This window comes from Myxine glutinosa, chromosome 11 (assembly GCF_964187855.1).
Source record: "Myxine glutinosa chromosome 11, kmMyxGlut1.1, whole genome shotgun sequence".
NCBI classification, from domain to species: domain Eukaryota; kingdom Metazoa; phylum Chordata; class Myxini; order Myxiniformes; family Myxinidae; genus Myxine; species Myxine glutinosa.
In genome coordinates, this window is record NC_136271.1 from 31853833 (window position 1) to 31868915 (window position 15083).

The 15083-nt window shown below is 42.1% G+C and overlaps 1 protein-coding gene across 6 annotated transcripts in view; it reads left to right on the forward strand.

The window, feature by feature from the left end:
• The window catches only part of LOC137436543 (plexin-B3), a 151455-nt gene that overhangs the window by 73010 nt on the left and 63362 nt on the right, over positions 1-15083 (forward strand). For all 6 annotated transcript variants that reach the window (XM_078786537.1, XM_078786536.1, XM_078786541.1 and 3 more), the window contains 6 exons: positions 393-533; positions 689-802; positions 10259-10358; positions 10564-10730; positions 11133-11281; positions 12030-12135. In XM_078786537.1, coding sequence (XP_078642663.1) covers positions 393-533; positions 689-802; positions 10259-10358; positions 10564-10730; positions 11133-11281; positions 12030-12135 — 777 coding nt within the window. The remainder of the gene's footprint in view (positions 1-392; positions 534-688; positions 803-10258; positions 10359-10563; positions 10731-11132; positions 11282-12029; positions 12136-15083) is intronic.

Sequence of the window (15083 nt, forward strand, 5' to 3'; positions counted from 1 at the left end):
AATAAATAAATGATTGATAATGGAAAAAAAAAATAATCATCATAAAAAAATTAAATTATTAATCTTCGGTCAGAGAACACATGAACCACCACCATTTCATCAGAATCTGTAACTTAAAAAAAATACATTTTTAGTCATTAATCGAATAATTAAATAATTAATCGATTAATTGATTAATTGATTAATTAATAAATCAAAAACAGCCTTTGCAGCCAAATCACCTGGTCATTGGCATGTCCAAATATCAGCTTCCTAACTCAAAGGGTGCCTGAGATATTGCTCAGATGAGAATGGAAATAAATAAGTACTTAATTAATCGATAATAATTAATCAATTAATTGCCTTTATTTGTGCACGGTGTCACCATGTTATGCATTGTGCTGCTCCATCAGGCAGACCACTTGGATGAGCAAGACATTGTCAGAGGTATGGCAGCATGTCCGCATGTCAAGGCTATGCTGAGCAACTCGCTACAGCCTGTAGGCCAACGTGTTGAACTGCAGCTCCACGCTTTCAACCTCGACCGGCTGCAGGTCTCTTCCCACTACTGGCTTTCTGTGCTCCAGTTAAATTGCATCATAAATCACAACAACATTTGTAGAGCTACCTCAGGGCTGGAGCGATGCACATATCCCTACAACCATCCCTCAGTTTTATCACATGGTTCCTCTGGTCCCCTCTACCCAAGGGTCAAAGGTTCCAATGTGCCGTCCGAGCTGGTTCAAAGGAGTTCATTTCTCCGGCAGAAGTGGAAGCTGGGCACTCGGTATTTGGTGCCAGGACATTGTCCTGCTGGTTCACGGTGAGATGTACAATGATTCCATCCATGTTGCTCTGTGACACTTCGGTTTGCTATAACTGTCTACCGCCAGACTTTTAAAAATCACAGCTTGACAAATTGCTGCACAAGCTTTTCTAACAAGCTGGTAAATGGGGTTTACCTTATTAATTCTGGGACTCCATGACAAATATTGCCTTTGGCCTACAAATTGCATGTGAAGCAAGGCATAGAGTGCAGGAAAGCATCACCTGTGGTTTATAATGGCATCCTGTTAGCCATACCACATGTCTGAAACCACATCCTTTCTTTCAAAAGCATATATTCTGCAAGTTATTTATATATACATTTTCATATCTATAGCTTTATATATATATATATAATGGTATCTGTAATCTGGTTCTCCAACCTAATGAGCGGACAACATGACGTCATCGCCATGCACGCCATCGCCATCATCGCCATGCACAATGGATGTTGTCTAACATTCCAACTAATAAACCTTCCTTTTAGCTTGAAGTTTCTTACCTCTGCCACCTAAAGTGGACAAAGGTTATGTTTTCACCTCTGTCTGTTTGTGAACATCATATCTCAAAAAGTCTCAAAGACCTCATGGCTTGGTTCTTGGAGAACCAGATTACAGATACCATTATTAGTAACTCCCAACCGCAACCAGGTCGACTCCATATGATGAGTGGATACCAGAGATAACGTCACCGCGTGGCAGGCGGTGCTTATCGCTCCCAGCAAGGTGCAGCAGCAGCTGTATGGGACACCTTGCTGGCGGTTCTCCACTGATGATATGAAGGTCGCATAGTGACTGATATATATATATATATATATATATATATATATATATATATATATATATATATATATATATATATATATATATATACACAAAGAATTAAGTTAAGCACCCCTACACAACGAATTAAGGTAAGCACCCCCTAATATATATTCTTTGTGTATATGTATACATTGGCATATATTCTAAGGTATGTGAGATCAAATAATGATTGGTATGACATTAGCAATTATCCATTGATGAAATGCAGATGAGTGCACTCATCTGTGACGCCCATCGCTCGTGCAGCACGTGTTATCATCCACGTGGTCGTGATTTTCTGTAAATGCACTATCATCACGGGTTATTGCAAGTCACGCCTGAGCTCGTGTGGGGGTTACATGGTCATTTTCTCGTAATGGTGGCTCGTAGACGGTTGTCGGACGGAGAACGATGGCGGATAATAGGCATGATCGAGTCCGGAATGTCCAGAAAAGCTGTAGCTCGAACGTTTGGTTACCACCATTCGGTGATCAGTCGGTTGGTGCAGAAACACCAGGAAACGGATGCGGTGAAGGACCGCCCAAGGTCTGGAAGACCTCGCGTGACAACAGTCCGCCAAGATAGAGCGCTTTTGAGACTGGTGCGACGATATCCCTTCGCCTCGAGCCATTTCCTGAAGGACAACTGGCTGCCCAACAGAAGGCTATGTCACCGTACCGTGAGGAACCGCCTGAAATCGGCCGGTTTAAGGTCAAGACGAGTGATCAAGCGTCCAAGGCTACTCGAACGACATCAGAGGGAGCGTTTGGCATGGTGCCTAGCGCGACGTGGATGGAACATCCGGTCTTGGAGGCGAGTTCATTGGTCGGATGAAAGCCGGTTCTTGCTGTACGTGACAGATGGGCGTGTTCGGGTGTGGCGCCACAAAAACACCGCGTATGCACCTAAAAACATTCAACCAACGGTACCCTTTGGTGGTGGCTCGATTATGGTCTGGGGATGCTTCTCCCATGACTGTAAGTTGGACCTGATAACTGTGCGAGGTAACCTCAACGGAGAGCGATATGCCGAGGAAATCCTGAATACCACCGTAATCCCGCACTTCGATGACCACACCCTCGCCAGCAGACCCATCTTCATGGATGACAACGCCAGGCCTCACCATGCGAGACGCGTCCGAGCCTTGCTGGAGCAAGGTGCTGTGACAACCATCCCCTGGCCTGCGTACAGTCCTGACCTGAACCCCCTCGAGCACGTTTGGGACATGTTGGGACGACAAATTGCGAAGATGGTCCCTCCAATAGCCAATCTGGATGAATTGGAACGTCCATTACATCGGGAATGGAACAACCTGCCACAGCAACGCATACGACGGCTTACAGGGTCTATGAGACGTAGGGTTGAGTCAGTGATCCGATCACGTGGGTCCTACACACGTTATTGACGCAAAGATCGCTAGAGGTCTTCTCAGAACAATGACTGTACGTTAGAAAACATAAACGTCATCCACACTGTCCGTGATGGACCTATAGCTCCATACTTAAATTGAGGTGCAAATATGCCTAAAATTCCCAAAAAATTTCACCTTAAATTATTCAGAATAAAATATTGAAAACGGCATGATTGTTATGTTTTTATGTGACCATAATATCACTTCTCCAGAAAATATAGCAATATCATGGGTATATTACACTGTTTTGACGACAACAAACTTGTAATGTGCGAGGTTGTAAAAAAACGGGGGGGGTGCTTAACTTAATTCTTTGTGTATATATATATATATATATATATATATATATATATATATATATATATATATATATATATATGTATATATATATATATATATATATATATATGTATATGTATATATATATATATATATATATATATATATATATATGTATATGTATATGTATATATATATATATATATATATATATATGTATATGTATATGTATATATATATATATATATGTATATGTATATGTATATATATATATGTATATGTATATATATATATGTATATGTATATGTATATATATGTATATGTATATATGTATATATATATATATATATATATATGTATATATATATATGTATATGTATATATGTATATATATATATATATATATGTATATATATATATGTATATGTATATATGTATATATATATATATATATATATATATGTATATATATATATGTATATGTATATGTATATGTATATATATGTATATGTATATATGTATATATATATATATATATATATATATATATGTATATATATATATGTATATGTATATGTATATGTATATATGTATATGTATATGTATATATATATGTATATATATATATGTATATGTATATATATATATATATATATATATATATATATGTATATATATATGTATGTATATATATATGTATATATATATATATGTATATATATATGTATATATATATATATATGTATATATATATATATATATATGTATATATATATATATGTATATATATATGTATATATATATATATGTATATATATATATATATATATATATATATATATATATATATATGTATACACACACACACAGTGCATTCAGAAAGTATTCAGACCCCTTCACTTTTTCACATTTTGTTATGTTGCAGCCTTATGTTGAAATCGTTTAAATTCATTTTTTCCCTCATCAATCTACACTCAATACCCCAAAATGACAAAGAGAAAACAGGATTTTAGAAAGTTTTGCAAATTTATTAAAAAGAAAAACTGAAATATCACATTGACATAAGTATTCATACCCTTTGCTGTGACACTTGAAATTTAGCTCAGGTGCCTTCCATTTCTCTTGACCATCTTTGAGATGTTTCTACACCTTGATTGGAGTCCACCTGTGGTAAATTCAATTGATTGGACATGATTTGGAAAGGCACACACCTGTCTATATGAGGTCTCACAGCTGACAATGCATATCAGAGCAAAAACCAAGCCATGAGGTCGAAGCAACTGCCTGCAGAGCTCAGAGACAGGATTGTGTCGAGGCACAGATTTGGGGAAGCCTACGAAGATTTGGCAGAGTGGCCAGACGGAATCCTCTCCTCAGTGAAAGACACATGAAAGCCCGCTTGGAGTTTGCAAAAAAGCACCTTAAGGACTCTCAGACTGTGAGAAACAAGATTCTGTGGTCTGATGAAAGCAAGATTGAAATGTGTGGCTTCCGTCTGGCCACTCTACTATAAAGCCCAGATTGGTAGAGTGTTGCAGTGATGGTTGTCCTTCTGGAAGTTTCTCCCATCTCCAAACAGGATCTCTGGAGCTCAGCCAGAGTGACCAACGGGTTCTTGGTCACCTCTCTTACCAAGGCCCTTCTCCCCCGATTGCTCAGTTTGGCCGGACGGCCAGCTCTAGGAAGAGTCCTGGTTGTTTCAAACTTCTTCCATTTAAGATTTATGGAGGCCACTGTGCTCTTGGGAACCTTCAATGAACCAGAATTTTTTTTTTGTAGGCTTCCCCAGATCTGTGCCTCGACACAATCCTGTCTCTGAGCTCTGCAGGCAGTTCCTTCGACCTCATAGCTTGGTTTTTGCTCTGATATGCATTGTCAGCTCTGAGACCTTATATAGACAGGTGTGTGCCTTTCCAAATCATGTCCAATCAATTGAATGTACCACAGATGGACTCCAATGAAGGTGTAGAAACATCTCAAAGATGATCAAGAGAAATGGGAGGCACCTGAGCTAAATTTCAAGTGTCATAGCAAAGGGTATGAATACCTATGTGAATGTGATATTTCAGTTTTTTCTTTTTAATGAATTTGCAAAACTTTCTAAAATCCTGTTTTCTCTTTGTCATTATGGGGTATTGAGTGCAGATTGATGAGGGAAAAAATGAATTTTAACGATTTCAGCATAAGGCTCTAACATAACAAAATGTGAAAAAAGTGAAGGGGTCTGAATACTTTCTGAATGCACTGTATATATATATACAGTCATGTGAAAAAGTAAGTACACCCCATGTAAAATTTTGACTTTTTCAACATATTTCAACATACAGCTATTTGATCTTCATTTCAACAATATTGACAGATAAAGGTGATATAATATAACAAATATCATGAAACATTTACATTTTGTAGTCCATTGTATAATTTAAATAAACATAAATGCAAATTTCGCATGTGGAAAAAGTAAGTACACCCTTGGCTCTAATAGGTGGTATTGCCCCCTTTGGCAGAAACAACCTCAAGTAGGCGTTTCTTATAACTGTCTACCAGTCTCTGACATCGACTGGGAGAAATTTTTACCCACTCCTCCATGCAGAATTCTTTCAGCTGTGCGATGTTTGAGGGGTTTATTGCATGCACAGCTCATTTGATATCCCCCCACAACATCTCGATGGGATTTAGATCCGGGCTTTGACTTGGCCATTCCAGAACCCTCCATTTCTTTCTTTTCAGCCATTCCTTGGTGGATTTACTGGAATGTTTAGGGTCATTGTCATGTTGCAAGGTCCACCTTTGGTTGAGCTTCAACTTTCCGACAGATGGCCTCACATTATCCTCAAGCACCCTCTGGTACAATGAAGAATTCATAGTGGATTCTATGATGGTGAGCTGCCCAGGCCCTGATGCAGCAAAGCTGCCCCAAACCATAATATTTCCACCACCATGCTTTACAGTTGGTATCAGGTTCTTGTGGTCAAATGCTGTCTTTGGTTTTCGCCAAGCATGTCTTCTGGTACTGTGGCCAAATAGCTCTACCTTTGACTCATCTGTCCAGAGCACATTGTTCCAGAAGTGCTGGTCTTTGCCGAGGTGTTCATTGGCAAACTTTAGTCTTGCCCTGATGTTCTTTCTGGACAGCAAAGGTTTCCTCCTGGCACACCTCACATGTAGATCAAATTTGTGCAGCCTCTTTCTCGTGGTAGACTCATGCACTTTGACATCAACAGTGGCAAGAGCTACCTGTAGGTCCCGTGATGACATTCTGGGGTTCTTAGAGAATTCTTTTAGCATCTTGCGGTCTGCTCTCAGGCTGAACCTGCTGGGGCGGCCTGGCCTGAACAAGTTGGCAGTTGTTTGGAATCTTCTCCACTTGTGCATGATCTTCCGGACAGTCGAATGATTGATTTCAAATTGTTTGGAGATCTTTTTAAATCCCTTCCCAGACTTGTAGGCATCTATAACCTTCTTTCTGAAGGCCTCAGAGAGCTCTTTTGCATAGGCATGGTGACGCCGCACACTTCAACAACAAAGAGCAAACCAAACTAAATGTCTCAAGTTTATATTAGACTGGTACCTCCAAGATCCTCTCCAACGATGTTATCATCGTCTGCACCTGAGCTGGTGCACCTGATTATAATTTTAGGTATTTGAAGTAGTGACAAATGTAGGGGTGTACTTACTTTTTCCACATGCGAAATTTGCATTTATGTTTATTAAAATTATACAATGGACTACAAAAGGTAAATGTTTCATGATATTTGTTATATTACAGACTTGGCATTTAATATGGAATATTTTTTTTGTGGGGGGGAACTTACTTTTCAAGATGTCTTAGAACCAAAAGTTCATTGGAATTATGTTGAAATTATTCTAGATTTTGTTAATGTCACCTTTAAAAGAAACATAAACCACATTTGACATTTTGAAACAAATAAATTGATCCTTGAAAGTGATGTAAACTGATATCGAACTCAATTCATGGACAGTACTGTGCTAAACTTCTGTACGTTTTCCAGAAGTATCTCTTTATTTTGCACATTAGACAAAATTTTTTTTAACAAAAACAAAAGTTAAATTACGACTGGGATTACGGACAGTAAAATTACAGTTCAGTACTTCGTGTAACCCCCACGAGCATTCAGGAGAGCACGTACACGTTGAGGCATGCTGTTCACGAGATTTGCCAAGGTTTGGACAGGAATCGCTTGCCATGCAGTGACAATAGCCTGCTGCAATTCACGCACAGAGGTCGGCTGCTGGTCCAAGTGGTCGATTTGATGCGTTAATTCTGCCCACAAGTTCTCTATCGGATTCATATCCGGGGACATGGCAGGCCACTCCATATGCTCTACACCACGGTCAGCAAGAAAGTGTTGGATCATGCGAGCATGATGAGGCCGTGCATTGTCATCTTGGAAGACAAAGTTTCCTCGAAAGGCTGCACGAGCAAATGGAAGCAATGTTTCTTCCAGAATGGCGCTGTACATGAACTGGTTCAGGTTTCCATTCAGAACAACCAGGTCAGTTTTGCCCCCTGCATGAAAAGCAGCCCAAACGGTCACCCCACCACCTCCAGCTTGGACTCTTGGCACTATACAATCTTTGTTGTAGGCTTCATGCACTTGTCTGCGCACTCGGACGCGGCCATCTTGACGATAGACCAGAAATCTAGACTCGTCACTGAAGATCAGGTGATTCCAGTGTCCTGGCTGCCATTGATGGTGCTCTCTGGCCCACTGCAATCGGCGATGGCGGTGTTGTCTGGTCAGGCGTGGCTTTCTCAGGGGACGCCTGGCATGATAGCCTGCTTGAACCAGTCGTTGGTTGACTGGCCTTCTGGATACAGGCACATTTATCAGCTGCTGCCACTCAGCCCTAAGCCGATTAGCTGACTTGGTACGGCCATTGCGGACTAACCGGTGCAGCTGGCGTTCGTCCCTCCTTGTGGTTCTGCGGGGACGTCCTGGCCTCTGTATTGGAGTAGGGACACCCCTCTGAGCATTTCGTTTCAGGATCTATGACACCTGACCTTGAGTGATGCCATACTGCTGAGCAATAGCACGCTGTTTCATGCCGTAATTTCGTAAAGCCACCACTCCATGACAAACAGCATTGTCGAGTTGACGGACCATCTCCAGAGGAAGCGGCAATAACTTTTGGAGACGTGCAGCAGTTGTTTTCCACTAATACAGAACGCAACAACCCTTGTATACCCGACTGTGAAGCCAATCATCAAATGCACCTGTCCGTACATTTTGCCACGCCACCTGTGATATAATCCTGTTGTTGACTTCTTGCTGCAACAGACAATCAGTTACATGGTTCTTTTAACAAATAAATCACCAAAGTGTAAAAGAAACTCACCAGATTGATATACTGAGTTAAGAAAGTAAACCCAAGTCAAGAAAAAAAAAATATGCCATATTAAATGCCAAGTCTGTATATTGTAGCGGTTACCTTATTCGCATGTCGCGGTTAAGTTATTCGCATGTCGCGGTTAACTTATTCGCATGTGGCGGTTACCTTATTTGCATGTAGCGGTTACCTTATTTGGTCATAATCGAAATGCACGGGCCTGTGGGGCTTTTGGTTGTGTGGATGTGACGCACGCGCGGTTGTTGGAGCCACGCCCTCCGAAGAGGGTTTTGGCTTTATAAAAGCTGTACGACTTCCGTTCGCGATCAGTGTGCTGGAGATTTCTGTACGAATAAACGAGCTTCGAACCCTACGAAATGGCCTCGTCTTCTCGCCTTCCGAAACTCCTAAACTGGTGACCCCGGCTTCTCCCGAACGGATTCGGGCGCAGTTTCAAACGCAGTTTCGATCGAACTGCCGGAGTTTTGGAAACGACGAGCGGCCATGTGGTTCGTGCACCACGATCGGCTCCTCCTCTACGACCAGAGGGGCGAGCCTGCTCCAGGACCCTCCGAAGGAACGCAGTTACGAGATGTGGGTGGCACTGCTGCTCATCTCTTGCGCGCGCACTGACGTTGGCGGCACGGCTGCTTCGTTACCTTCGCGTGTACTGCTGCTCGCAACCCGCGCAACTACTACTCCTACTCTGAAACCTTGGGAGGCCCGCGAGGAACCTCGGCAGCCTCCCCCGAGGCCTTGACCAGCCCCTCGGTCGGCTCAACCCCACGGCGGCGTTTTTTCACGTGTACCGAGGCCGAGCACTGCTCGAGCCTTCTCGGCACTGCCGAGCGCGCCTGCGAACTACGTACATGCCCGTGAGAGTGCATTCTGGGGGGGGGGGGGGGGGGGGGCATGTAGCGGTTACTTATCGCATGTCGCGGTTAACTTATTCGCATGTCGCGGTTAACTTATTCGCATGTGGCGGTTACCTTATTTGCATGTAGCGGTTACCTTATTTGGTCATAATCCACGTGCACGGGCCTGTGGGGCTTTTGGTTGTGTGGACGTGACGCACGCGCGGTTGTTGGAGCCACGCCCTCCGAAGAGGGTTTTGGCTTTATAAAAGCTGTACGACTTCTGTTCGCGATCAATGTGCTGGAGATTTCTGTACGAATAAACGAGCTTCGAACCCTACGAAATGGCCTCGTCTTCTCGCCTTCCGCAACTCCTAAAATATCACCTTTATCTGTCAATATTGTTGAAATGAAGATCAAATAGCTGTATGTTGAAATATGTTGAAAAAGTCTAAACTTTACATGGGGTGTACTTACTTTTTCACGTGACTGTATATGTATGTTTGTATGTATATATATATATAATTATATATATATTACATGTTGGAGAAGGTAATTAGTGGACTATAGGCTTTAAACTAGGGGTGTCAGCCTTCATGAGAGAATTAAATGTTTGTGCAGAAAGAGGATAGTTTTGTCAAATTTTCATTAACTTTTTATAATTTTAGTTGCTGCAACGTCCACTGAGCAGGAGTGACCTGAAGTTGCACATAAACTCAGTGCTTCCCCTTATTTGCACTTTGTGTTTCACACAGTTTGACTACGAGGAAGAGCTGCCAGAACTCGAAGTCCCTGTTATCTTGCGCTGGCAAGATCGGCCTAACAGGACTGTTGACATGACCAGTGGCATAAACCGTATGTGCTTTACGCTGTTTACCTCTTGCACGCCTCGTCACAAGCAATGGAGCTATAATTACATCTTGTCCTCTGAAAAGTGTTTGCCCTAAAAGTATTCTGCTAACAGGATATGCTCACTTCCTATTTAATTGTTCACATAAATTACAGATGCAATTATAGCTGATCACTGACCTTTTTGTTGTTCGCCCATTTTGTTGGTCAGTGACGCTGTACAAGTGTACCGTTGGTCGAGACGACTGCAGCCTGTGTCTCGCAGTGAAGAGCAGCCTTCACTGCTCATGGTGTGGCGATCCCCTGCGTTGCGTGCACAAACACGGCTGTCCGGCTGACCTAAACGGGAGCACCTGCCCTGCGCCAAACATCCTAAGTGTGAGTCTCAAGGATCCCAACAATAATTGATATGGCATGCTCTTTTAACAGGTGAATCACCTTTAGGGGCAATTTTTCCTCACAGAGCAGGGGTTGGCCTTTATCGGGCAGGTTGGTCCCCTTTTTGAAGCAATGTTTTATGGCCGGATGCCCTTCCTGCCGCCAACCCTGTTAGTCACCTCTTGCGACACACAGGGAATTACCAGTGAACTGGTACTCAATTTTCCGACCTCGGAAGGATGACAGGCTGAGTCAACCCCCCTGGCGTTAATTCAGCGATCAACCAGGATTCAAACCCAGGATCCTAGGATCCCAACCCGCACCCTAACTGCTAAGCCAACACCAGGATTGCTCTTTTAACAGGTGATTCGAAGGTTTTTGTTGCTTTCTTACTGCCTACAGATTGAGCCTACGTTGGGCCCCATGGAAGGTGGCACTCTGCTTACGGTGCATGGATCGAACTTGGGACAGAAGTTTGAAGATGTGGAAATCATCCTTGTTGCTGGAGTACATTGTACCCCTATACGTCACTTGTATCATATTTCAACACGGTAGGCTTTGTGTTGTGCATCACTCCTTTATTAACACATGTATTAACCTCATCCTTTGACATTTTCCGAAGGGATAGGAGAGGGTATTGCAATCTGTGTGTATGTGAGTGAATTAGTGAGTGAGTCTGCATGCAGACAAACTTTAATAAAGTGCCATTGGGTAGTTATTTTAATATTGCACCCCTGATTGGCCTTAAGCACAGTTCAACCACGTTTTCTAATATGTAATCCAACATTTTTACACCTAATTTAACAAGTTAATTTTGTAACTTGAATGTGGATTATGTCAAAGTTATCCACACCCGTTCCTGGTTGTGTGCTTGCTCGGACAACCTGCGGTTTGAGGTATGGTGCAAGGCAAACTGGCTCGACCAGCATGTCTACCTTGCCTTAGGCACGTTTGAACAAAATTTTCAAATTTAACCGCAATATTTTTATGTCTAATTTAACCAGAAATTCATCTTTACCTGATACGTGGTATGAAAACGTGGTATGAGGTTATATAATGTCCAAGTCAGAGAGGATTAACAATCTTGTTTTTTTTTTTTTCTTACATCATCTCTTCACATCATGTCTGTCTGTAGGTCCATGTTGTTGTCAATAAAGAAAGCCATACTTTGCTCATCTATAATTATTAATGGCTATATACAGGTTGAACAACTTCAAGACAATATGTTTTACGGGGATGGGTAAATGCTTGGACATCCCAAGCAGTGATCAATCTACCCTCATATCTACTCCTCTTCAGGGTTGTCTGCGAAACCAGTACCAAGGGCTTGAAAGACAAGGGGTCTGTGTCTGTCACTGTGATGGGGAAGGGGGCAGTGATGTCTACTCAACTTTTTACCTACAAGGTGAGAGCAATTTGTGGCTGCTCATCTGTGAAAAATCAACATGGTGATGTGTTGGAGAGTTAGAGACGCCATTGCATATATATTATAAACTACCAGCAAAAGTACCCGTCCCCAGTGACGGGAAATGTTTAAGTTAATCTTTCAATTTAAATTTTGTTAATTGTGTTGCACTTCTGGTTTCACTCGGAGCCAAAGCTCTGAGCTACTTATACCGCACACTACGAAATGGTGGTGCAACATTGGACGGCTGATGTATGATTTGTCTAAAAAGAAGGCAAAATATAATTATCGATTTAAAATTGTGTGTTACTCCATGAAGAACTAACTGTATTAAATCGACTTCAATCCAGATGTTCATGTTGATTTTAAAGATTACTGGAAGGGACAATAAAGTGACTGACTATATTGCATCAAGAAAAGTTCAATTGAAAGGCAAAATTACTAATCAGCAGCGTTTCAAATGCAGCGTGGGAAGCAGCCACCACAAACGGGAAACAGAGGAGTGCACGGACAGACACCATGGTTCACAATATACATCATTCTCTCTGGTAACAGTCTTGGCTCTCATGCTGCATGGGCAGAGGAATTACAATGTCCAACACTGTTCAGGCTTCTTGTCTGCACTACTTTTGTCAAATCAGTTGTTTTATTCATATATATGATATATATTGTTATGGATCCGGGGGACGGCATTCCCGTTAGCAAGGGGGGGGGGGGGGGGGTTAATCCCCTTGTCCTGTTAAGCTGGCCGTCCGACCGGTCCTGGTACTTGTAACGCTCTCTTGCGGGGTGGGATTGATCAGGGTTATTGGTCAAGGTGTTATCCCGAATACCTTCACCAATCCCTCTGCAAAACAGGGAGACAAGTACCGCTCGAACCACGGACAAGATGGTATTTGCCGAGCGGTTTAGCAATCCGCGGTTCGAGCCGTTATCAATTGACTAAACCCGATTCCGAGCGTTGGCCAAATCGTGCCACAGGTATTCAATCAGGAAAAGACTAAAGCGATCGGGGAAGAATGAAACCAAAAGGGGTAAGAAATAACAGACATTTATTAATTATGTACAACAAACCAAAGGAAGAGAAACGAAAGTAATATACAGGACGAAGAAGAAGAAGATACACAGGGCAGCCTTAAACAGTCTTATATTAAAACACAGACAACAAAAAGGACAGACAACAGACTTACACGACAAGGGAATAGCAGGCAGGAATCACTGGAAGAAGGAGAAGGTCCAGGTGGGACAATAGGGCTGGAAGGTTCGGCAGGGTACAGCAAGGAGGCCCGCTCCAGGTCCACGCTCCGGGCTGGAAGCGAGCAGCCGGCGGCAGGTACACGTATTCGTTTCACGCAGTAGGGCTGTTTGAAGCAGCTTGTCAGAGCTCCGCGCAGCTTCGTCTCTCTCTCTGCCTTCTTTGTCCACCTCTCTTCCAACTCCACTCAACTTCTCGGTTCGGCTCGTCTCTCTCTGCCTTCTTACCGACTCGTACCTTTTCCGTCCAACTCCTTCGGAACCCTCTCACTCAACTCTCAAGCAGTCCCTTGCAGCCCTTTTTATTGCTGTGTTGGAAATCAAGCCACGGCTCCGAGGGCACGCCTACCGGTTAGCTCACCGCGGTGCTGGTTGGCCGGTAAGGGATTGCTGACTCCACCTCCACCGATGCATCGACGTGCCACACCCGTGATCTGGCGGCTCCGCCCCCTTCTTTCTCGGCTTGACCGCATGGCTAATGGCGGCTTGGGGCAATCAAACGAGCCAAACCAAGGGGGCAGCGAATGCTGCCCGACTGTCACTTTGCGGAGACGTGGGTGAGGCGATTGGGGAATTGAAAGGGGCCTATCTTATTTGATTAATGCAACGTAGAGTCAAACTAGTGGGAACAGAGCCTTACCTGAAACACATAATTATGGAATAACTACAGAGAGGTCCTATGGTTCGCTACGTGTTTGTACATGGACTAACTAGGGTGCGATCTTTAACCAGCCAATTGATGGGGACATTTACAGGGGAACATTTATAAGGGATGCATTTACTAAAATTTACGAGTGAAGGTTCTAAAAACCGTAAATATATATATATATGGTATTTGAATAAAGAATATATATAAGAATATATATTTTGGCTATAAAGAATATATATAAATATATATATATTTACGGTTTTTAGAACCTTCACTCGTAAATTTTAGTAAATGCATCCCTTATAAATGTTCCCCTGTAAATGTCCCCATCAATTGGCTGGTTATATATATATAAGGGATGTATATATTTTCTATATATATTTCTTATATATATTTCTTATATATAAGGGTTATATATATTTCTACCATTAGAAAATATATATATTTTCATTCATTCATTCAAGTGAAAAAGTAAGTACACCCCATGTAAACTTTTTACAGCTTACAGCTATTTGATCTTCATTTCAACAATATTGATATATGAAGGTGATATAATACAACAAATGCCATGAAACATTTACATTTTTTAGTCCATTGCATAATTTAAATAAACATAAATGCAAATTTCGCATGTGCAAAAAGTAAGTACACCCCTACATTTATCACTACTTCAAATACCTAAAATTAGAATCAGGTGCACCACATCAGCTGCAGATGATTAGAACATTGTTAGAGAGGATCTTGGAGGAACCAGTCTTATTTAAACCTCAGACATTTAGTTTGGTTTGCCCTTTATTGTTGAAGTGTGCGGCGTCACCATGCCGAGATCAAAAGAGCTCTCTGAGGCCTTCAGAAAGAAGGTTATAGATGCCGGCGAGTCTGGGAAGGGATTTAAAAAGATCTCCAAACAATTTGAAATCGATCATTCGACTGTCCGGAAGATCATCTACAAGTGGAGAAGATTCCAAACAACTGCCAAATTGATCAGGCCAGGCCATCCCAGCAAGTTCAGCCTGAGAGCAGACCGCAAGATGCTGAAAGAAGT